Source organism: Podarcis raffonei, chromosome 8 (genome assembly GCF_027172205.1).
Source record: "Podarcis raffonei isolate rPodRaf1 chromosome 8, rPodRaf1.pri, whole genome shotgun sequence".
Lineage (NCBI taxonomy): Eukaryota > Metazoa > Chordata > Lepidosauria > Squamata > Lacertidae > Podarcis > Podarcis raffonei.
Genome location: NC_070609.1, coordinates 81,724,275 through 81,745,620, shown reverse-complemented (window position 1 = coordinate 81,745,620; position 21,346 = coordinate 81,724,275). Strand labels below are relative to the sequence as shown.

General features: G+C 52.2%; 2 protein-coding genes across 3 annotated transcripts in view; both read left to right on the top strand.

The window, feature by feature from the left end:
• Positions 1–4,619, top strand: part of PLEKHM2 (pleckstrin homology and RUN domain containing M2) — a 32,324-nt gene extending 27,705 nt beyond the window's left edge. For both annotated transcript variants that reach the window (XM_053401138.1, XM_053401137.1), the window contains 2 exons: positions 1,518–1,634; positions 3,422–4,619. In XM_053401138.1, the coding sequence (XP_053257113.1) occupies positions 1,518–1,634; positions 3,422–3,559 (255 nt within the window). In that variant the 3' untranslated portion in view covers positions 3,560–4,619. The remainder of the gene's footprint in view (positions 1–1,517; positions 1,635–3,421) is intronic.
• A 3,579-nt stretch (positions 4,620–8,198) lies between these two features.
• On the top strand, positions 8,199–17,909 carry SLC25A34 (solute carrier family 25 member 34). The gene is made up of 5 exons (XM_053401136.1): positions 8,199–8,685; positions 10,736–10,801; positions 15,232–15,384; positions 15,975–16,109; positions 16,386–17,909. The coding sequence occupies exons 1-5, from the start codon at positions 8,227–8,229 to the stop codon at positions 16,560–16,562; spliced, it is 990 nt and encodes a 329-aa protein (XP_053257111.1). The 5' UTR covers positions 8,199–8,226; the 3' UTR covers positions 16,563–17,909.
• The last annotated feature ends 3,437 nt before the right edge of the window (positions 17,910–21,346 follow it).

The window sequence follows — 21,346 nt, the reverse complement described above, 5'->3', positions numbered from 1 at the left end:
CAGTAGCTATCCAGGGTCTTGGGCATGGGACATTCCCAGGCCTACCTGGAGGTGCTGCCAAGGACTGAAGGTGCAACCTTCTGCATCCAAATCTGAGCTATGACCCTTCTCCTAAAGCGTAAATAAAGTCAGTTCTGAATAATGATTGGCATCCGTCTGTCTCAGAAGACACCTTTGGGAGTGAAGTCAAACCATTGGAGAGTTACAGTGCCTGCTGTGGCTGGAGAGACCAATGTGGGGAGACCTGTTTTATTGCAGGTGGGGCAAATTTTGCTGCTGCAGGTGCACCATGGCATGTCTTCTCTTTGTGCTTCTCCCAGCGGTCATTCCTTCTCCGGCCACTGATGAAGCCAACCTTCGTGACTCGTTTGCAAACACCTTCCTAACGCAGAGTTGGTCTGCCGATGGTCCTGAAGGCAGCTCCACATAGCATACTAGGGGATCCTGCCATATTTCATTTTATGTACCACAACCAAGCCAGCATAGTTCTGAATAAAGGGCCGATTTAAATAAGAAAATAGGAAGCTGCCTTATACAAAGTCCGGCCCTGAGGCATTCTCAAAGTAAAGGAAGGATTATACTCTGATTAATAAGAATACACACAGAGGCTTGAACCAGCAAGACTCTGGGAAGGGTGCATATAATAATCTCACCCTCCGGCCCAGGTCATTTTATTCACAAAAGTACTTTTTACAGAGTGTTCGTAAGAACCAAGCAGATTTCTTCTGAGCATTTCAACAAACCACGTGGGGACAAAGTTAAACTACCAAAACTAATTAAGCATGGTGTAAATAAAACAGACTACAAAACTACAAGGGAGTGCATTTGGCAGCCCCGGGAGGTGATAAACAAGCAATATACATGATAAGAAGGATGGTCAGGAGGACAGCGATCATTATCACCTTTATGTGAAACCTGTTTCCTGGCCCTAAGATTAACATATCAGAAAAGCTACATCAAAGAAACTGCCCACTGTCTTTGATGACCCAGGATGCCTGCCTGGCAAAGACTGGCCATGTACGTGACTGGTCAAGAAAGAGAAATGGAAGAGGGATGCAGAGGTGTGGATTGACCAAGAATCATATCAAAAGAGTTTAAACCCAGTCAATGCAATGCTTTCATTGCTGACACAGATGACTTACTCTATATTTGTTATAATTCCTCATAGCAATCCCACCTGATCACTACACGGCCCGTAGTCTGTCTTGCTCATTATTGTCAATTACTGATCAACCTATCCAAAGGCTTAGAGTTGGGAGGGACCCTGAGGATCATCTAATCCAGCCTCCTGCGATGCAGGAATATGCAGCTGTCCATTATGGGCAGCCTTGCCATTACCAGCACCATGCTCTAGCCAACTAAGCTATCCAGCTCTTCAGTGTTTTCAGACAGGAGGAGCCCATTCCCAGCCCTGCTTGGAGATGCTGACATTGGAGATTGAATCCGGGTCCTTCTGCATACCAAGCAGGTGCCCTTCCCCTCAACTGATGTGTGTCTTAACCTCTCTCCCTTCCTAGGAGTTTGCCCAGGACCGCAAGCAGTACCTGCCCTCCTGGGTGCTCTATTTTAGCTGCATAGCAGAACTGGAGAGGTTCCTCCTGGCGTTGGACACGGTGTGGAAAAGCACCTACCAGGTAAGCTGGCCTGGCTGTTGGCCTGGCTCTCCTCCCAGTCCTCTGAAAGGCAGCTAGGCTTTGCCTGCTCTCCTCCCTTTCCTACACACTGAAGCCCATGCTGTGTCTTGGCTCCTACTGTGGCATTGCCATCAAACCATAGGGGTGGCTGTGCTGCTGCTATGAAACGTAAAAAGGGCTTTTTGTTGATGTCCTTCTGTTTCAAGAGACAATGGAGTGCACCTCCAGGGGTGAAGTTAAACTGCTGCATTAGCAGCACCAAAGTGACCTCCCTGGGGCGCAAGCCTAGACAGTGTGCATGGATGTTCTGGGATGCCCAGACGACAAGACCCCCCTCTCGGCCTCGCTGATGTGGAGCACAGGAAAGCAGAGCAATACATTTGGCACCAGGGGCTGCAGGAGTTGCTAGAAGGAGGTGCACAAGGCACCATCCAACCAATCTTAGAGATTCCTCTCTCCAGATTTGAGTAGGGTTTATTCCTTAACCTTGTCTTCTCTTAAAGATATCCTACAAGGCACAGTTTTCCTTCTCCTAGTTGCAAATAAAGAGATCCAAATAATACCTGTACTGATGATATAAGGCTGTCATCACATTCTGATTCAACGTATAGCAAGGGACTATGAGACTCTGGGCACATTCATCACTCCTTCCTCTTTTATATAATATGGCTTATTCAGACATAATGCAGTGCAATAAAAAACCAAACAAATCTAAACAAAAACAGAGAAAGAAAAAGTCCTCTTTCACAGGTACATCTTAATTTGTCGCACACAAAGGGGGGGGGGAACTGTTCCAGCTCTCACTTGGGAGTTTGCCTTTCTTTTTCCATCCTCCCACCCCGGGAGATCTTCCTTTCCCTTCATTCATCCATCCATCCATGATAACCCCTCCTTACTCCTGAGTTGAGGACCACAAAAATTGCAAAAGACCAGAGCAGAACAACAAGACAAAGAAAGCAGAGAAAAGGGAAAAGAAAAGAGAGAAGAGTATTGAAGGAAATAATAAAGGAATAAAATGGAAAGATAAAAAGAAGTAAAAATGACTAGCATAGAAAGAAATACCTTTTAGTAAAGTGACAGGCATGAAATATCTATCCCACATCCAATGCGGGGCCCAGAGAGTCCAGAGTACAGTGGATCAGATGAAATAAAGCATTGGGATGAAATCCAGCCCCTAGGATTTCCCCTTGGGCCTGCAGTCATTGGCTCCTATCAGCCTCCTCCAGAGCCCGCTCTGTGCTTCAGGATGTTGCCGTTGCAGAGTGGGATTTTGAAGGGTCTTTGTAGTGTCTCAAGGGCTTTCGGGAGGCAGAAGCTGAGGGCGAGAACCTTTGAGAATAATCCTGAAGTGCCACAACAAACAAAAGAAAAAACAGAAATACTATGTTCTAGGAAGCAAATCAATGACATCTTCAAATATCTCAAGGGCTGTCACAAGGAATAGGGAACAAGCTCGTTTTCTCCTGCTCTGGAGGTGAGGACCCAAACCAATGGCTTCAAGTTACAAGAAAGGAAATTCTATGGAAAAGGAAAAACTATGTATGCCAGCTTGATTTCTGAGAAAAAAGTGGGATAGAAATACAATACATCAATACCATTTGAGTCTCTTATCTGTGATGAAGAAACAGCTACTGTCGCATTCTGTGGACCAGGTGGCCACAGGCTCTGTGGTTTGGCTGCTGGGGCTTTAATCAGGCAGGGTTCACCCTTCATCCTTGCCCAACTGCCTGTTTTTGGTCTTAGCAAGCCACAAACCTTCCTCTCCCGCCCCTGTTTTGTCCTGACAGGTGGACCTCCTGCACAAGCCAATTGAGGACGCCTCCATCCGGAAGAAGTGCGAGGACGCCGTGAGCTTGATCCACAGCGCCTGGCAGCGGAGCGACAGCCTTTGCCGCGGGAGGGCTTCCCGGGACCCCTGGTGTTAGCCTCCCGGCTGGCAGGGAAAAACACGACTCTGCGGCAGTGTGGGCATTGGCCTTCTTCACGAGCCAGAGGCTGCTTGAAGTGGAGCTGGGCCTCCCTGCGGCCGCCTGGCTGCCAGCAGAATCCAGCTGGAGACGAAAGGGGGCCGTGTGGGTGACTGAGTGAGTGAGTGTGCACGTGTAATAATAGGCCGATGAAGCACTGCGATCCTCGAGCAACTTCCACCGGGCCCACCTTCTGCATCTGGCCTTCTCCTGCTACATCTCAGCTGGAGGTTATGGTACAAGGGCTGCCGGCAGCGGTGAAGAGGACTGGCTTGCTGGCGCTCCACTGGCAGCCCTCCCGGGGGCCTGGTGGCAAGGCCTCATCTTCGAAGAATACTAATCTCTTATTAACGGGGATGGGGTAGAGGGGCACGGGCCGGGAGGTCTGGAGCTGTTAGGATGAGGCAAGGTTGGGACGTGGCGGACACCCTGCATGCATTTCTCTTGTCAAAACGAAGGAGAAACTCGCCGGTCTTATTCCACTTTCGCCCCACCCTGAGGTACAGACAAATCTCCACCTGCTGCTCTCCCCTCTCTCCTTCGTCCCCCAGATGTTCTTGTTCTGTGAAGGGATCTCTGCCTGTCTCCAGCCCCTCTGCCCTGGTCTCGGCAGGCTACTGGGCAAAGCTGGCGCAGCAGATCGGGCCTTTGCCATCTCTTCAAGGAAGCTGAGAAGGAGCAGTCAGGGTGGGAGTGGCGGCGCCGGCAGCTTCCTCTGCTAGGCCAGCAGGTGGCGCTCTGTCCCCAGGTTTCCCTGGGTGGAGTGGAGTTTCCCAGGAAAGGACCTGTTGTCAGGAGTGGGCTTTGACCTGGTGCAGTGAGATCCTCTTCTCCTCCTTGCCCCTTGCAACCAGAGAAGCTTCTTTTGGGGAGGGGGCAGTCTGCCCTGGCAGCTGCTGGTCTGTGCAGATCCTGCCTCTTCACATTCCTGTTGTTTTGCAGGAGGGGAGTCCCTCTGTGCCTGCCCACCTCCTGGCTGGCTTTAGGGCAGTGGTAATGCTGCTGGGGGGTGCTGGGTGGGGGGTGCTGATCTCTTTATGCCAAGAGCAAATCTATAGGAAGCAGGGGCCGCATTGGTTACCCCAGCCATGATAAGCAGGGTTCGGGTTTTATTTGCCTGAGGAGGGTGGTGGTGTGTTTTTTTTTAAGCTGTTGGTATTTTAAATTTTCTTTAACAGAGAAAAGACTTGCTAATGTATTATATGTGTTCATGCGGGGGTCTCCCCTCCCCCCAAGAGGTGGCCTGTGTGGCAGAATGTATCTGCACATACATCTCCCCTCCTACCCTGTAATAAACACTCATTGGTTAATGCTGAGTCTGCCTGCTTGCCTGGGACATCAGGGGGTGACCCGAAAGCTCCCTGTAGCTCAGTGGTTCCCAGTCTTGGGTCTCCAGCTGTTTTCAGACTACAATTCCCATAATCCCTTACCAACGGTCTTGCTAGCTAAGGATGGTGGGAGTTGTAAAGGTAAAGGGACCCCTGACCGTTAGGTCCAGTCGCGGACGACTCTGGGGTTGCGGCGCTCATCTCGCTTTATTGGCCAAGGGAGCCGGCGTACAGCTTCCGGGTCATGTGGCCAGCAGGACTAAGCCGCTTCTGGCCGGAAACGCAGTTTACCTTCCCTCCAGAGTGGTACCTATTTATCTACTTGCACTTTGACGTGCTTTCGAACTGCTAGGTTGGCAGGAGCAGGGACCGAGTAACGGGAGCTCACCCCGTCACGGGGATTCAAACCGCCGGCCTTCTGATCGGCAAGTCCTAGGCTCTGTGGTTTAACCCACAGCGCCACCCTTGTGCCGATGAGAGTTGTAGGGTGGTTTTATTTGCCAAGGCGGTGGGAGGACCAGCTTGCTCTTCTCTGGCGGTTTGTTCTCCAAAGGGATTTGACAAATTGTTATCTCAGTTTAATCTTGGCTTCTGTTCTCTCGTCTCCTTCCTCTGTTGGTTACCTGTTTGTGCTTTAAGGTGAGGAACGGAGCCTCGGGTGTCATTTGGTAAAAAGGCCTCAGCCTGGGAAAGGACTCTGCCTGGGGGAGAGACTTTGAATAGTTGCTGCCACTCAGTGCAGACAATACAGAACTTGATGGACCCAGTGGTCTGAATGAGTGTAAGGCAGATTCCTATGCCAGGGAGGAGGCTGAGGTCAAGGCAATCCAGTCCGTTGCCATGGGGGGGGAGGCTTTTCTAACCTTTGCAGTCCTGGCAGGAAGTGCCAACTTGTAGAGACCCCAAAATGGAAACAGACCTCATGTGCCTTTTGCACCCAAGAGCAGGAGAAGCTGGTGCCCCCAGATGGGTGCAGGAGGCTCCACGACCAGGGCAAAGGACAGCCAGGAGTCCCTTTGCCCCCTCCTGTGCCCTAGTTCCCAACCTGCCTCTCCTCGGCACCCTTCCATGTTTCTGTCCTCTCAGTGCATCTTACGCAAGCATCAGCAATGCCACACTCTCCCAAGACGTGCTATTTCGAGCTGTTGACAAGAAGACGCCTCCAGACCGAGCCAGCTGCTCTTTTTCGGGCACAGGGGTTGCTGCCTCCCCTCTTTGGACACGTGCTCAAGACGTGCTCCTGCTCTGCCTCTGTGGAAGGGCCACGCATGCCCAGCAGCAGAGGCACTGTGTGCCCGGGGCAGGATTCTTGGTGCGTCGTTTGCCGAGATTCACACCCAATGTCGGGACCTGCCACTGCACTGCCATCCTTAGCCATCCTCTGCAGCTGGAGGCCATAAACGCCTCTCAATCCCAGTGGCCGAGAGTCGCAAGAGTGTGGTGGTTGCCCTCAGTCTTCCTTTGGAGCAAACTCCCTGGCGGTGCATGCGCAACGCTGCTACATGCAGCGCATGTGCGGCTGCGCATGCACCATACAGATGGCAGAGGGATCCTCCGCTCGCGGCAGCGGCAGAAACCACACGCAGTGGCGGTGGCGCAATGGTGATGGCGCGCACTGCTGCACCCAGGGGCGGTGGGCTGAGCCCCGTGTGGGGTGTTCTCTTGTCACCCCCCTCAGAGATGACTGCCGCCCTTGCTCCCTTCCTCCGCCACTGCTTCCAGGCTTTCTTCAGATTCTTATCTATGTTGGTCTTAACTGGGCCTGTTCCTCTGCCTTTCCAGACTTGATAGGTGAGTTGGTTAGAGCGTGGTGCTGAAAATGCCATGGTTGCAGGTTCGATCCCCTTCAGGGACAGCAGGGGATTGGATTAGATGATTCTCAGGGTCCCTGCCAACTCTATGAATCTTCCCAAATTCAGCTTCATTGTATTATTATTATTGTATTATTATTGTAGAAAAAATAGGGGGTTTGGTTTTTGCTGCCCAGCTCCCCAAGTGACTGAGTCCCCTAAGTCCATGATCAGTCAGAGATGAATGGATGGAGGCAAAATCCATAGAAAGCAAGGGGGATCTTTATTTTTCTGTTGCAACAGAGTTCCCTCCCCTCTGTGCAAGGAGGTAGGAGAGACCCAGAACAATGGTGCGCAAGCCCCTATAAAGACTTTTGAAATTGCCCAAGACCACCCCCCAAAACATCACAGAAGGTGGTGATCTCCGCAGAAATTTGAGAATGTTGCTTCTCCTCTGTCTGCCAGGATACCTGATAATGACTTACTTGATTGCATTTTCTGAGTTGCCTGGCCATTCCTTGGAGATGGCAAATACTTCAGTTCCTGAATTTCTTACACATTTTGATAGTTTGCTCAGCTTAACTAATACTTGCCAGACTGTATTTACAGAGGGGTGTAAGCCCCTGCAGTCCAAAGACAATTGGAAAGCTTTTCCCATTTCCTTCCTCCTTGCAGAAAAATATTTGAGGTCAAATTGGGAGAGTCAAAATGGCTTCAGGATTGCTCTCCTGTACTATTTCAAACACGTGTACATTTATGAACATTCATTCTATATTTGAGACCTTAGAATTCTGATAAAAATTGGATGACACGGATTCCTCTTGGATGACTCTGGGTATGTGGACATGATGAAAAAAAGCCCACATGGGTGTGTGTTGCCTGCCTAGCGGACTGGACTGCTCTCCCCGCAAGGAATGGATCCCACTAATCACACTTTTTCAGGAATTCAAGGCTGGCCGCTGGGGTTGGGGTTTTTGTTTTGTTCTGGTCTGGAAAGAGCTGAATCTCTCTCTCTCCCCCCCCCCCCGCCTCCCACTTGCAGAGCAGTGTGTTCCTGCAAGCTCAGGAGCAAAATGATCTCCAGTAAACAAAAGAGGGAGGCAGGCAGAAGGCTGTGTGTGTGTGTGTGTGTGTGAACTTTCCCCTACATTTTGCCTGCTTCCCTCCCTTGCCCAACCCCTTCCCTGGCACCCAGGCAAATACTGTAGAGAGGAAGGCACCACCCAAACATCCCTCCCAGAGGCGGAGAGTCAGCTGAGGGAGGGGGCTGGCCAGCGATATAAGCCCAAAGGTGTCACTCAAGTGGCACAAACAACCTTGCATGGCACAAAGCAAGCTGGAGAGCAGGGCAGGAAGAGAGGAGCTGGTTGCCGGAGGAGAGGGGCTGATCTCCCTAGGAAAGGAGGAGTTGGTGGCGGCACTGGTACTGGCCGAGCAGCCTCCTGCCGGGCCCACCTGTGGTCCCACCAAGTTTCTGCTAGCTCAGTTTCAGAGGAGACCCCCCTGCATGTCCTGCCAGGTCGTCCCCATCAACAGCTGGGCCAGCGGGGGCCACGCCATGGAGCCCACACGCAGCCACACGGCAGCCATGCTCTCCATCTCTCCTCCGGTGGATTTTGTGCTGGGGGCCACGGCCTGCTGCATGGCCTGCGTCTTCACCAACCCTCTGGAGGTGGTGAAGACCCGCCTGCAGCTGCAAGGGGAGCTCCGCTCGCGGGGCACCTACCCTCGCCATTACCGGGGGGTCCTGCACGCCATGGTGGCTGTCAGCCGGGCTGATGGACTCCGGGGGCTCCAGAAAGGCCTGACAGCTGGGCTGCTCTATCAGGGACTGATGAACGGCGTGCGCTTCTTTTTCTACTCCCACGCCGAAGACATCGGCTTGACGCAGCAGCCGGGCGGGACCATTGTGGCGGGGGCCGTGGCCGGGGCGCTGGGGGCCTTCGTGGGCAGCCCAGCCTATCTGGTGAGTCTCCTGGCGACGCTCTGCCTGGCAAGCTGAGCTGGCTTCAGGGCAGTGGGCAGCCTTGTGTTTCCATGACCCTGCTTTGTAGCAAGTAGAAATATGTTATTTTGTCATCTGAACCTTGCACACAGGCCAGTTCTCATTATCCCCATCTTGCAGAGCTAGAACTGAGGCAGGCAGAAAGCTGGCCAAGCCCCACAATTCTGCAGTAATTCTGTTGTGAACCCGTGTCCTGTTTTGCCCGTGTATCAGGCGGCTCCCTTTCACATGACTTGCTCCCATTTTACAGAGCAGGAAGCTGAGGCAGTTGGCCTCTGGCCATGAACTGTGCTTGTGTCAGAAATGGGATTTTTCAGCACAGGTCTGCCACATCCGAAGCATTCCTGTTGCGCCTCTCTTGCTGTGTCTCTCAGATACCCGCTGGTGGTCTGTAGAACAGCTGTGACGTCCCCCACCCCTTGCCCATTGAGAGCCAGAGTGCTGTAGTGGTTAGTGCTGGGCTAGGACCAGGGGGGAGCTGAGTTCAAATCCCCAAACAGACATGAAGCTCACTGGATGATCCCTGAAAGTATAGTCTTGAGCCAGTCTCAGTCTCATCCACCTCACTGGGTAAATGTGGGAGTAAAAGGAGGAGGGAACCACATATACCACTGCTGTGAGCTCCTTGGAGGAATGGCAGGACAGAAACGGAAAAACCCTGGAGGGCTGAGCATTTTTTTCCGCAAACAGCTACCAACCACCCCGGAAAATGGCTGCTGGTTGCTTGGGTCTGTCTGTCTGTCCAACCGTCCGTCCTAGAGCTTTAGGACAGACCAGCCCTGTGTGGGGTTGCAAGAGTTGCTCTGCAGCATTCCGAGAAGCTGTTCCTGTTTCGTAAAGCTGCCAAGAGTCTTGTCCCAGCGAAGGCAGGCTGTGAAATGTGTTTGGGCAACGTAGGAGCAAGATTCCCAGGGGATGGCTGACCTTCTCACAGCCTCCTCCTTGCCCAGAAGAGAGATCAAGTGCACCAATTTGGGGCAATCTTGCTCATTTGTGCCTGGGATACAGAACCCCTCTTTGCTAGAGGGTTTTTTTTAAGTGCATGTGAAATGCACGGCCTATCAGTCGTGATCAAGCTTGTCTCTAGCGTGTTTTGGGCTGCGATTCCCATTGGCCCTATCCTGATGCCGGGGGAGCCCAGGTGAGAGCCTTTCTCCACCCACCAACCTGTGGTCTGAACAAGGATCCCAAGTAGCTCAGAGGATGCTGAGGTCCGGCACAGAACGAAGGGAAAGTTGTGCGCTTTAAAAGATACGGCACAGAGTGAGCACCAATGAGGAAAAGGTGGGGGGTGGTACCTATTTTTCTGAAGACCTGGTGATTAAGTCATTCTTAGAGAGCTGGGGGCATAGAGGAAGGGTGGCTATTTTGCTGTCTGTGTTACAGCCTAACACACCCTTCAGAGGAGCACAGGACTTCTGAAGACAAGGCCAAGACCTGGCAATCATAGGAGCCGACCCAATAAAATATTTGAAGGGGCTCCTCCCCCCCCCCAAAAAAAATCTGATTGGCGTTGCCATTCAAACGTGTGTGCTGCATCTTGTGATTATGTGGGATGGGACCTACCTGGGCCCCCTCCCCAATATCTTATGCAAGTCAGCACACCTGCTGGCAGGGCCCTGCTAAACTCTAGCAAAATCCCACATGCACACCCTCTGGGCTCCAGCCTGCCTGAAATGAGGATCCACTTCCCTGAGGGTGAGACGGACCGTAAGTCCTCTGTAACTTGGCCTAGAGGCTGGCCGTTGGAAAGAGGAGCTGCGCCGCACCTTCCCGGGTGCTCGAAAGTCTGATCACCAGCCAGGTAGAGTTATGTAACTGTCCCCAAGGTACCTCTCCAGGGTGTTGACAGAGCAGAGAAGGTGGAGGCGTTATGTTGCCTGCAAGGTCGGGCAGAGTCCTCCTCTTTCTGCAAAGGAGCCAGTGGTTCAAACAATCTGCGGTGGGGGGGGGCGACTCCTGCCACCCGCCTCTGCTCTCGCTGACCTTTCTCCTCTGCTTGCGACTCCAGGTCAAGACGCATCTCCAGGCCCAGACTTTGGCCGCCATCGCCGTGGGGCACCAGCACAACCACCAGGTGAGCTGGGGGTCAGGGGGATGGCGGAGATGAGGCTTTGGAGGGTGAATTTGCAGGGGGTGGCCTCTGAGTGTGTGTGTGTGTGTGTGTGTGTGTGTGTGTGTGTGTGTGTGTGTGATGTCTAGTCTGTTGTGTATGCAGGAGGAACACAGAAAACCGTCTTCTATCAGGCCAGGCCACCTAACCATCAGCTGTCAATGGGTCTTTTTAAAACTGGGAATGACCTTCTGCATGCAGAGCAGATGCTCTAGCAGAACCTCCCCCCCCCCCCAGCTGGGACCATTTAAAGGGGAAGGGGTTTGTTGCTGCAGAGAAGAGGAGCAAGGATTGGTGGAGAGAGCCAGCCTGGAAGAAAGCACTGGATGAGCACACCCAAGGCCTTTGGGCTGAGGGCTACAATGCTCTGGCAGCATCGTCTGGACACTTTCTGTATAAATGACAGCCAGCCAATCAGCAGCCACCGTAACTGCCAGGGCCGGCTCTTCCATTAGGCAGGGTGAGGCAGCTGCCTCAGGCGGTGCTTGTGGGGTGGTCAGCAGCAGCAGCAGCAGTGACGTGTTACGCCTGTGTGTGTGTGTGCCACTTCTTTCTGAGGTTGCAAAATGGCTTGAGCAGCTCTCCTTGTTGCCCGCTGTCCCCGGTCCTAGCAGTCGCCGCAGAGGAGGGCTGATTCATTGACAAAGAGGCCAGAGGCGCCTCTAGAGCAGGGATGGGCAACGCAGTGCCCCTATAGGTGATGGCGTTGGACTCCAACTCCCAGCTGCCAACACGGCCAAGAAAGGGCCGTAGCTCAGTGACAGAGCTTCTGCTTTGCATGCACAATGTCACAGGTTTGAGACCCGGCAACGTCTCCAAGTAGGGCTGGGGGCGACCCCTGTCTTGAAGCTCTGGAGAGCCACTGCTGCCAGTCAGTGTATAAAAGAGACAGACCTAGATGGACCCATGGACTGCCTCGGTATAAGGGATGGCCGGAGTTGAAGTCCAGCGATATTGTCTGGCTTTGCTCAGCCCTGCTCCAGCCAACAGGGGCTATTCTTATTCTTCCAGGGGGTTCTGATATGCCCACCACACCAATATTTAGCATGCCATCTTAGACAGCTTAATGCAGGGGGCAGCAAACTTTTTCAGCCAGTCTACTGTCCTTCAGACCTTGTGGAGGGCCGGACTATATATTTTTTTTTGGGGGGGGGAGAATGAATTCCTATGCCCCACAAATAAACCTGAGATGCATTTTAAATAAAAGGACACATTCTACTCATGTAAAAACACGCTGATTCCCAGACCGTCCACAGGCCAGATTGAGAAGGCGATTGGGCCGGATCTGGCCCCCGGGCCTTAGTTTGCCTACCCATGGCTTATGGCATGTTAGAGGCAGGCTCTGCTTCCTCTTCTTTTCTCTGCCCCGTTAGGTTTAAATTTGGATTATGCCTGGCCTCTGCCGCTGAATTTCCCCAACCCCGTTCCCGGGGCAGAACGGAACAGGGGTGGGTGGCTCTCTTGCTTTTAAGGAGAATCTCAGCCCTCTCACTTTGCCAGCCTGAGAACCAAGCGAGTGTTTTGCAGCATCCAGAGGTGCCGAATGGGAGGAGTTGGGGAAGGAGGAGAGAGGGCAGAGGGTGACGTTGGCTTGTTCCTGAGCTCAGGTGACGTCAGCTGTTTGTGCCGCTCCGCACGGATTGCTTTCCAACCACCTCAGCATGTTTGTTTTGCAAAACACGGACGTCCTCCCTGCACCCTCCCCCTTGGCCTGAGCTCCCTCAGCTGGCTTCTCTCCCAGCAGGGAGGCGGAAGCAAAGGGCCCGGGGGAAGAGACCTCCAGCTGTGCCACCAGTGTGTGCTGGTCCCAGGCCCAGGCCCAGTGTCCAGAGGGCTTCTGCTGATGTGGCTCCCTTTGCCCTCCCTCTCTCCCAGAGCCCGCCCACCCTCAGATCAGGAGATTCAGAGCTCTGGCCTGGATAGTATCTACCACACTCCATCCCTCACCTGGTTCAACTTGTGTTCAGGTGTTTTATGCAGAGTAAACCCACAGCGTTCAATAACACTGTAAATCAGAGGTATGAGATTCATACCCTCCAATATTTCTCCAATGAAAATAGCAGCTTCTAGAGCCTAGGACTTGCCGATCAGAAGATCGGCGGTTCGAATCCCTGCGACGGGGTGAGCTCCCGTTGCTTGGTCCCTGCTCCTGCCAACCTAGCAATTTGAAAGCACAAAAGTGCAAGTAGATAAATAGGTACCACTCCTTCGGGAAGGTAAACGGAGTTTCCGTGCGCTGCTCTGGTTCGCCAGAAGCGGCTTAGTCATGCTGGCCACATGACCCAGAAGCTGTACGCTGGCTCCCTTGGCCAGTAAAGCGAGATGAGCGCAGCAACCCCAGAGTCGGCCACGACTGGACCTAATGGTCAGGAGTCCCTTTACCCTTTATTCAACAACAACAACAACTGGGTTGCCCCAAACTCGGGGGGGGGGGGCTTCCAACATATACAAAAACATAATAAAACATCATTAAAACAAACTCCCTATACAGGGCTGCCTTCAGATGTCTTCTAAAGGTGGTCTGGTTACTTATCTCCTTGGCTCGGGGTGGCATAACTCCATAGCCTCCAACATTTCTCTGATGCAAATAGGCACATCCTAAGGAAAAATGGGACATTCTGGGATCAAATCAGAAACCAGGATGGCTTCTGTAAATCTGAGACTGTCCCTGGAAAATAGGGACGTTTGGAGGGTCTGTGTGCTGCATCTGCTTTCCCTGGCCAAGGGCATCCTTCCGTCGTGTGCCCATGAGGTCGTCCGTGGCCATGGAGCTGAAGTCAAGTTGTTCACATCAGAAATGAAACTGGACCACTTGGCTCTTGTGTCCTCTGGCATTCCTCAGTCTTGCTGTGGCTTATGTGAAATCCAGAACCCACATTAGAGAGGAGGACCACTTCTGGGGTGAGGGGGCAGAGCCAGAGCATGCCATTTCACCGCTTGGGGTGAAAGAGGACCATGCCGCTTGCCCTGGGCATGCAGGGGCCCACAGGGGCACCACCCCAGGGTTTTCTGCCGCCCAAGGCAGCTGCCTCATGGGTGGACCAGGTCTGGGTGGGGGGGGTTACCAGCTGGGGATGACTTCAGACCTTAAGTGGGCCTCAATTTCAGGCCCATGGAACCAAGAGAACAGTCTTCATTTCATTTCAGAGGTACTCCCCCTGCAAGATCTCTTTCTGCATTGGCTCTCAGTGCGTTTCTGAGCACAATTCAAAGTGTTGGTGCTGACCTTTAAAGCCCTAAACGGCCTCAGTCCTGTATACCTGAAGGAGCGTCTCCACCCCCATCGTTCTGCCCGGACGCTGAGATCCAGCGCTGAGGGCCTTCTGGCGGTTCCCTCATTGTGAGAAGTGAGATTACAGGGTACCAGACAGAGGGCCTTCTCGGTAGTGGCGCCCACCCTGTGGAATGCCCTCCCTTCAGATGTGAAGGAAATAAGCAGCTATCTTCTCTTTAAGAGACATCTGAAGGCAGCCCTGTTTAGGGAAGTTTTTAATATTTAATGCTGTATTGTTTTTAACACTCGATTGGGAGCCGCCCAGAGTGGCTGGGGAAACTCAGCCAGATGGGCAGGGTATAAATTTTTTATTATTATTATTATTATTATTATTATTATTATTATTATTATTATTTATTTCTCCCGTCTGCTTCATGCAACAACAGCCTTGGTGGGTGAGGTAGGGGGGTTGTTGTTGTTTTGTCCAAAGCAAAATGGGTCAGGATAGGTGCATCATGTGCTCTTTGGTGTCCCTGGTAATTTGGACTCCATTGAAACCCTTCCTGAGCCCTTCAGGAGTCTGGAGTGCAACTCTTCATCACTAAGAGAGGCGGAAGTGCAGTTTGACCTCGTAGGCTTGGCCCTTTTGCCTTCAGATTAAGTCTGGGTTGAGGCAACAGAAGCAGATGGTCCCTCACTGGCATGATGGTGTATCTCTTTGACAGAGAGAGAACGAAGCTACAAAATTAGTCATCCTAGTGGTGCAAGCAATAAAGCTGCTAGCACATTTGCAAAGCTAAGCAGGGTCCAGTATGGTTTCAAATTGGATAGGGGATAAGGGACAGTAAATTGGATAGGGGACAGTATTTTAAGGGGGGTGGACTAAATGGCCCTTGGGACGCCTTCCATTTCTACATTTCTATAATTTAATGCACATCACCTCCAAATCCTGGGAACTGTAGCTCTGTAAGGGGTAAACTATCGCTCCCACGTTTATGGGGAGGATCTGCTTGAAGCCTGAGAAGGGTGTGGCTTTCCTTCCTGCCCCCCCTTACCAGACCGAGAAGAGGGGGGCAAAGCCACAGATGAGTGTCCCACCACAGTGGGGCAATGCAGGCAGCTGCCCCTGCTCTCTGCTACCCCCTGCTGACTAACCCCTGCAGCTTTTCTCCCCCCGCAGAGTGTCTCCAGCGCCTTTGAGACCATCTACAAGAAGCAAGGCCTCCTGGGACTGTGGCGAGGGGTGAACGGGGCTGTGCCTCGCGTCATGGTGGGCTCGGCCGTCCAGCTGGCCACTTTTGCCTCCGCCAAAGAGTGGGTCAGGAAGCAAAAGGTGAGGAGGGGGCCGGAGGAGGGGGGAGATGGTCCGTGGCAGTTGCATGACTCTGGTTTTGTCATTGCCTCTGGAACAAAAGTCTAGTTTATCAGCAGCACCTCAGACCCACCCAGTCCTAAACCCCTTTCCAAGATGAGCCCTGCCAGCTTGTTTGATTCCTCTAGCAGATCCTCTCACCCCTTATATACCCCACTTGATCCCTGCACTCTGCAGAGGGCGGCGAGCTCATCAAGAAATCCATTCCACACAGGGTAGGAACGGGGCCTTTTGGGTGGTAGCACCAACCCCTTGGAATTCTCTCCAATTAAATGTGTGACAGGAGCTGTCTCTGTTGCCTTTTGACACCTGCTGAACACCTTCCTTTTAATTCAAGACCTTTATCCTGCTTTATCTTTACATGGTTTAACTGTCTCATTGCTTGTGTGTCGGCCGCCGTGGGTTGCTTTGGGAAGGTGGTATATACCTTAAATAAATAAATACAATATTCAGCCTTTGTGGCTTTTCCTGTTGCTCGATCCTGATGCTGTCGAGAGCGGGTAGGGTGGGGCCGACTCTCCCCCCTTACTGTTGCCCTCTTCTGCCCACAGTGGTTCAAGGAAGACAGCTGGATGGTGGCGCTTGCTGGTGGCATGATCAGCAGCGTGGCTGTTGCTGTGGCTATGACGCCCTTCGACGTGGTGAGCACCAGACTCTACAACCAGCCAGTGGACGAGCTGGGCATGGTAAGTCTCTCGTGTCAGGGGTGGTCACTGGCAGCCTTAGGAACCCCAAGAAGCTTGTGGAGGGAGGTGAGGATGGCTCTGAGCCTAAATAGAAGCAGCCTGGGGCTAGTTCAGGGTTGGGGAGCAGCTGCAGCCCCCCAAGGTGTTGCTGAATTCCCAGCTCCCACCGGTCAGCACAGTCAGCTGTCAAGGATGGTGAGAGGAATTGCAGCACCCTTGTTCTGCAGGCCGTGTGTCCAGATTTTAACCAGTCTCTCTCCCCTCTGCCACCCGCAGGGCAAGCACTACCGTGGCTTCTTCGACTGCGTGGTGCAAGTCACCGGCAAGGAGGGTGTTCTGGCCCTCTACAAGGGCCTGGGACCTGCCTACCTCCGCCTGGGACCACACACCATTCTCAGCCTCCTCTTCTGGGACGAACTGAGGAAATTCACCTACCAGCTCCAGGGGGCTTGAAAACCCTGCAAGAAAAGATGACATTTCCAAAGAGAGGGGCGCCTGCTCTCTTCCTCCCTCTCCCCGCCTCACTGATGGGACCAGAACATGGGGTGGGAGGCTGGTCTTTTCCCAGGCAGCTTTGGAATGAAGAGAGGGGCTTTTGGCGCTGCCTGTCCTCTTTTCCCTGGACCAGAGGTCTTGGGTGGGGGGCGGTCGTACAGCCCCTTCTTCCAGGAGACAGTTGGGAGCACCTGGTCCTTCCCCATCTCGTTTTCTCACTCATCGTGTGACACCAGAGAAGTGGCCTCCAAGAACCAACTTTGTGGTTTTCTGAAAAGCAAGAATTGCAAACACACACTCGGTGCACGAGAAGGACGGTTGCCCCTGAGCCAAACAGCAGCTTCACATCAACGTTTCCTTTTTTGGGAGGGGTGAGGCTGCTCAGGGAGGGGCATATCCAGACTTGCTGCAGCTCCACCTGCGCAGATTTGGGTGTTTGGTGGCCTGCAAACAGTATCCTGTCCATCCCCTGCCTTGGGACACACACTCCCTGCAACCAAATGGGTAGAGAATGGGCACCAGGCATTAACAGACCAAAATAAAAGGGTAAATGGCATGAGAAGGCTGGCCCGGTGAGCCTCTCCCAGTCATGAGGCCTGATGGGCCAGTGCAGAAGGCTCCAAAGCTTGGGTCTAAGGTAGACCGCAGCACATCCCCCTGCTTGTGCCAGGGGAAGAGGAGAAAACCAAAGAAGCGACAGGGAAAGGTGAGCAGAAAGACAAAACATATGTGCGGAGAGTGAGAGGCAAAAGTGAGTCGCCCTTAGCAGAAGAGGCTCCTGCTTTTTGAAGAGGCGGAGGCTTCTGTCCTAGAGGCAGTGGCACCCTCACAAAGCCCATTCAGTCCTCAGGAGTTGGGGAAGGCGCTGTAGCTCTGCGGCCTCCTTGCCATTTGCAGGCAGTCTCAGGTTCAGTCTCCTAGCCTGAAACCCTGGAGAGCTGACAATAGGTCTGTTTTGAACCTCTGAACCCATCAGATGGGAGTTTGAGGAGTGCAAGCAGGAGAGGAGCTGTGGCCACTTTCAGGAACAGCAGAGCTGTGTTTTGGGTTGAGGTCGAAATCCTCCGGAGACATCTGCGACGCAGGCAACGCCTTAGCCTCTGACATTTGGACCCTGCCAAGTTCCCGTCTGTCCTCCTTGCACCTTGCCAAGAGCAGAGCACCCCCCTCCCTCCGGGACTGGGGAAGGGGGGGTGGCAGGTTTGCTCAGCAAGGTGATCTTGTTTCCTCCAACAGCTGCTGTAACTGGAGCCCAGTGGCTGGGCAGAGCTCAAGTCCAATAAAGATTGTTTCTACTTTGTTGTATTTATAGCCCTCTCTCAGGAGGTGTCATTTGGAGGGGGGGTTTCCATGGATGAGTAGGCAATGTTCAGTTCAGCAAATAGGTCTGGGGGTGGGTTCTAAGCCACATTAGGCCTCCTTGTCCCCCACTTTCTTTCCAGGGGAGTTGGCAGGGAGCTCCTGTCCCCCACCAGCACAAATCTAGAAAGTCAACCATGAGTTGCTAAAGCACCTTTAGAAAGTCAGGGGTGGGAAGAAGGGCACTGCCCTGCGCCACAAGGTTGTTGTGAGGGTCACTCAGATGATGGTGTGTGTGGTGTAGTAATATTGGGGAGCACTAAATAAATCCCTTTGTGCAAACACTGTCTCTCTCTCTCACACACACACACACACACACACAGAGAGAGAGAGAGAGAGAGAGAGATGGAATCGCAATGTACTCTCTTGCCTACACAGAACCCACCTGTACAGCCCCACAGGTAAGAGCCTCCTCATTCTATGTTCTCACTTCTTATCTCTAGTTCACCTTTCCTCCAAATAAGCTCAGGGAAGCAGCAAAAAAGGACCGTTCTCCTCCACATTTTATCCTCACAACAACCCTGTTAGGCAGGATCGGCTGAGAGGGAGCAATTGGCAGTGCGCTTCATGGCCAGGTAGGGGATTGGAACTTGGGTCTCCACTGCAATAGCCCGACACCCTCAAAACCACTCCAGCCCATAGCTGTCAACTTACAGATTTGAAAATAAGGGGCCAGCAGCCTCGAAAATAAGGGATCAGCAGCCAAAATAAGGGATTTTCCGGGCACAGGTATGTTCAACTTCTGAGCCCCTCCGAGCTAAAGGCAGAAAGCCCAGCCAGCAGCCAAACGAAGCCTCATCAATAAGGGACAGCAGCGGGACATGGCGCTGGGATAAGGGACTGTCCCGCCAAATAAGGGACGCTTGGCAGCTATGCTCCAGCTCACTGGTGCACCAAGTTCAGTTTTTTCCTCAAGCAAAGGTGGGAGAGTGCTGCTGCTGTCTTCATATCCCACTTATGGGCTTCCTCTGGGCATCTTGTTGCCCAAGAAGCAGCGTGTTTGGGGAAGGGAAGAGGGAGTTGTGCACAGGCTGGGCACTTCTGAACAGCAGCTGTGGGACAAACAGCCGCACCCACCTGTGGACTTTCAGCTTTGCACATAAACAGGCACCTTCGTCAACGTCACACCACAACCTGGAATCCACCGGAAGGTGCCACCTCACCAGGTATACACTGTTGACTCTCTATAGCTGCCCTTGGCTGAAAGCTCACAGGGATGGGCTGGTCCCACCTGGTGGCACTTCTGTAGGATGGGAACAGGTAGCAAGGCACACAGAAGGACGGAAGGGAGCTCAGCACGACTGGTGTCATCAGCAAGGCCAGCCTTTGTCAATCTGGTGCCCTCTGAGCTAGTTGGACTACAGCTCCCATCAGCCTTAGCACCATGCAGCTGTGCTGGCTGGGGGCTGGGGGGCGCTGTAGTTCAAAACATTGGCTTGAGGAAGGCCAAGGTGCACAAATAGCAAAAGAGAAGCAGCAGAGGATAGTCATCAGCCAACAATGCTGCCCTGCTAACCAGTTTAATATGCTTCGCACAAAGTCCACAAACCTCTCTCCTGCCATCTAGTAGAAGGTTGTAAAATAAATTTCTCTATACGCATGATGGCTATTTTATTTATAAACAGATGACTCATTTTTTAAAAAGAGCTTGACACCATGTGGAACAAAATCATCAAAACATCACAAATTCAGAAAATCATGACCTAGACAAAGTTTCTAACATGTTGCCTCTTACTCACCTTTTCTGTAAACTAAAAAGCTCCAAATGCTACAAATTTTCCTCACAGGAAAGTGCACAGTGGCCAGTGACTCTGCACATTAATTGCTCAGCTGTACATTTCACTAAACAATTAAACTATTAAAATTTTGGGAGATTAGCAGCCAAACCCAACAAGTGCATATTATTGCTAGCTAGCTTGAGAAGGGGCTAAGTCCACAGAGCTATATTGCTGAAAGGCAGATACTCAGACCATAGGAATACAATTGGTAGAGTGAGCTTGGTGTGATGTCACTTCCCCTCTCCCGGATAATCTTATTTTTAAACATACTTTACAAGTTGTTGCCTGATTCTTTGTTAAGTGTGGTAAGAGGGGGGAAGCCAGCTTGCTTTGTTAGCTGGACCTGCTCAAAACAAGGCTTTCCATTCTTAATTCCTTTGCTTTTTAGATTTTAAAACCCACACATCTGGGAGCCTGGAGGGATATATTTCAATTAATATATCATCTCCTACCAATAAAAACCCATCCATCCCACAAAAATACATTATGCTCACAATTGCATATGTCTGCCTAGAGGAGAGCTGTGAAAGCACATCGAGCCAAAATTATGTTCATACTAAATAGCGGGACATGGGTGGTGCTGTGGTCTAAACCCCTCTTGGGCTTGCCGATCAGAAGGTTGGCGGTTCGAATCCCCACGACGGGGTGAGCTCCCATTGCTCTGTCCCATCTGCTGCCAACCTAGCAGTTCGAAAGCACACCAATGCAAGTAGATAAATAGCTACTGCTGCGATGGGAAGGTAAACGGCGTTTGCGTGCGCTCTGGTTTCTGTCACAGTGTCCCGTTGCGCCAGAAGTGGTTTAGTCCTGCTGGCCACATGACCCAGAAAGCTGTCTGTGGACAAACGTGGCTCCCTTGGCCTGAAGCGAGATGAGCGCAGCACCCCATAGTCACCTTTGTCCAGGGATCCTTTTTTTATATACTAAATGCTGCCATAAAGACTGTCAACTTTCAGCAGTAGAAAAGGTAAAGGACCCCTGACAGTTAAGTCCAGTCGCAGATGACTCAGGGGTTGCGGCGCTCATCTCGCTTTATTGGCCGAGGGAGCCGGCGTACAGCTTCCGGGTCATGTGGCCAGGATGACTAAGCTGCTTCTGGCGCAACGGAACACCAAAACCAGAGTGCAGGAAAACGCTGTTTACCTTCCTGCTGGAGCGGTACCTATTTATCTACTTGCACTTTTGGTCGTGTTTTCGAACTGCTATGTTGGCAGGAGCTGGGACTGAGCAATGGGAGCTCACCCCGTCACGGGGATTCGAACCTCCGACCATCTGATTGGCAAGCCCAAGAGGCTCAGTGGTTTAGACCACAGCGCCACCCTGTGCAGTAGAGGGAAAGCCCAAAACAATTTTATCTTTACTTTTATGTTATGTAATTAAAACTATCAGTGCATAATATAGGACTGTGATACTCTGCAAATATTAAAAAGTAAGGAAGACTACGTAACAAAAGCAGAAGGCAAAATGTACCAAGGATGGAGCTGGATTTCCCTCAACTCAACTGGGTCTTGCACTCTACCCTAGAGCCACTGTCAAAGCCACTCTCATTCTGATTCTCCTCTCTTCCCCATCAGCCCCCAGGGCCAACTTACTGAAGCCCATAAG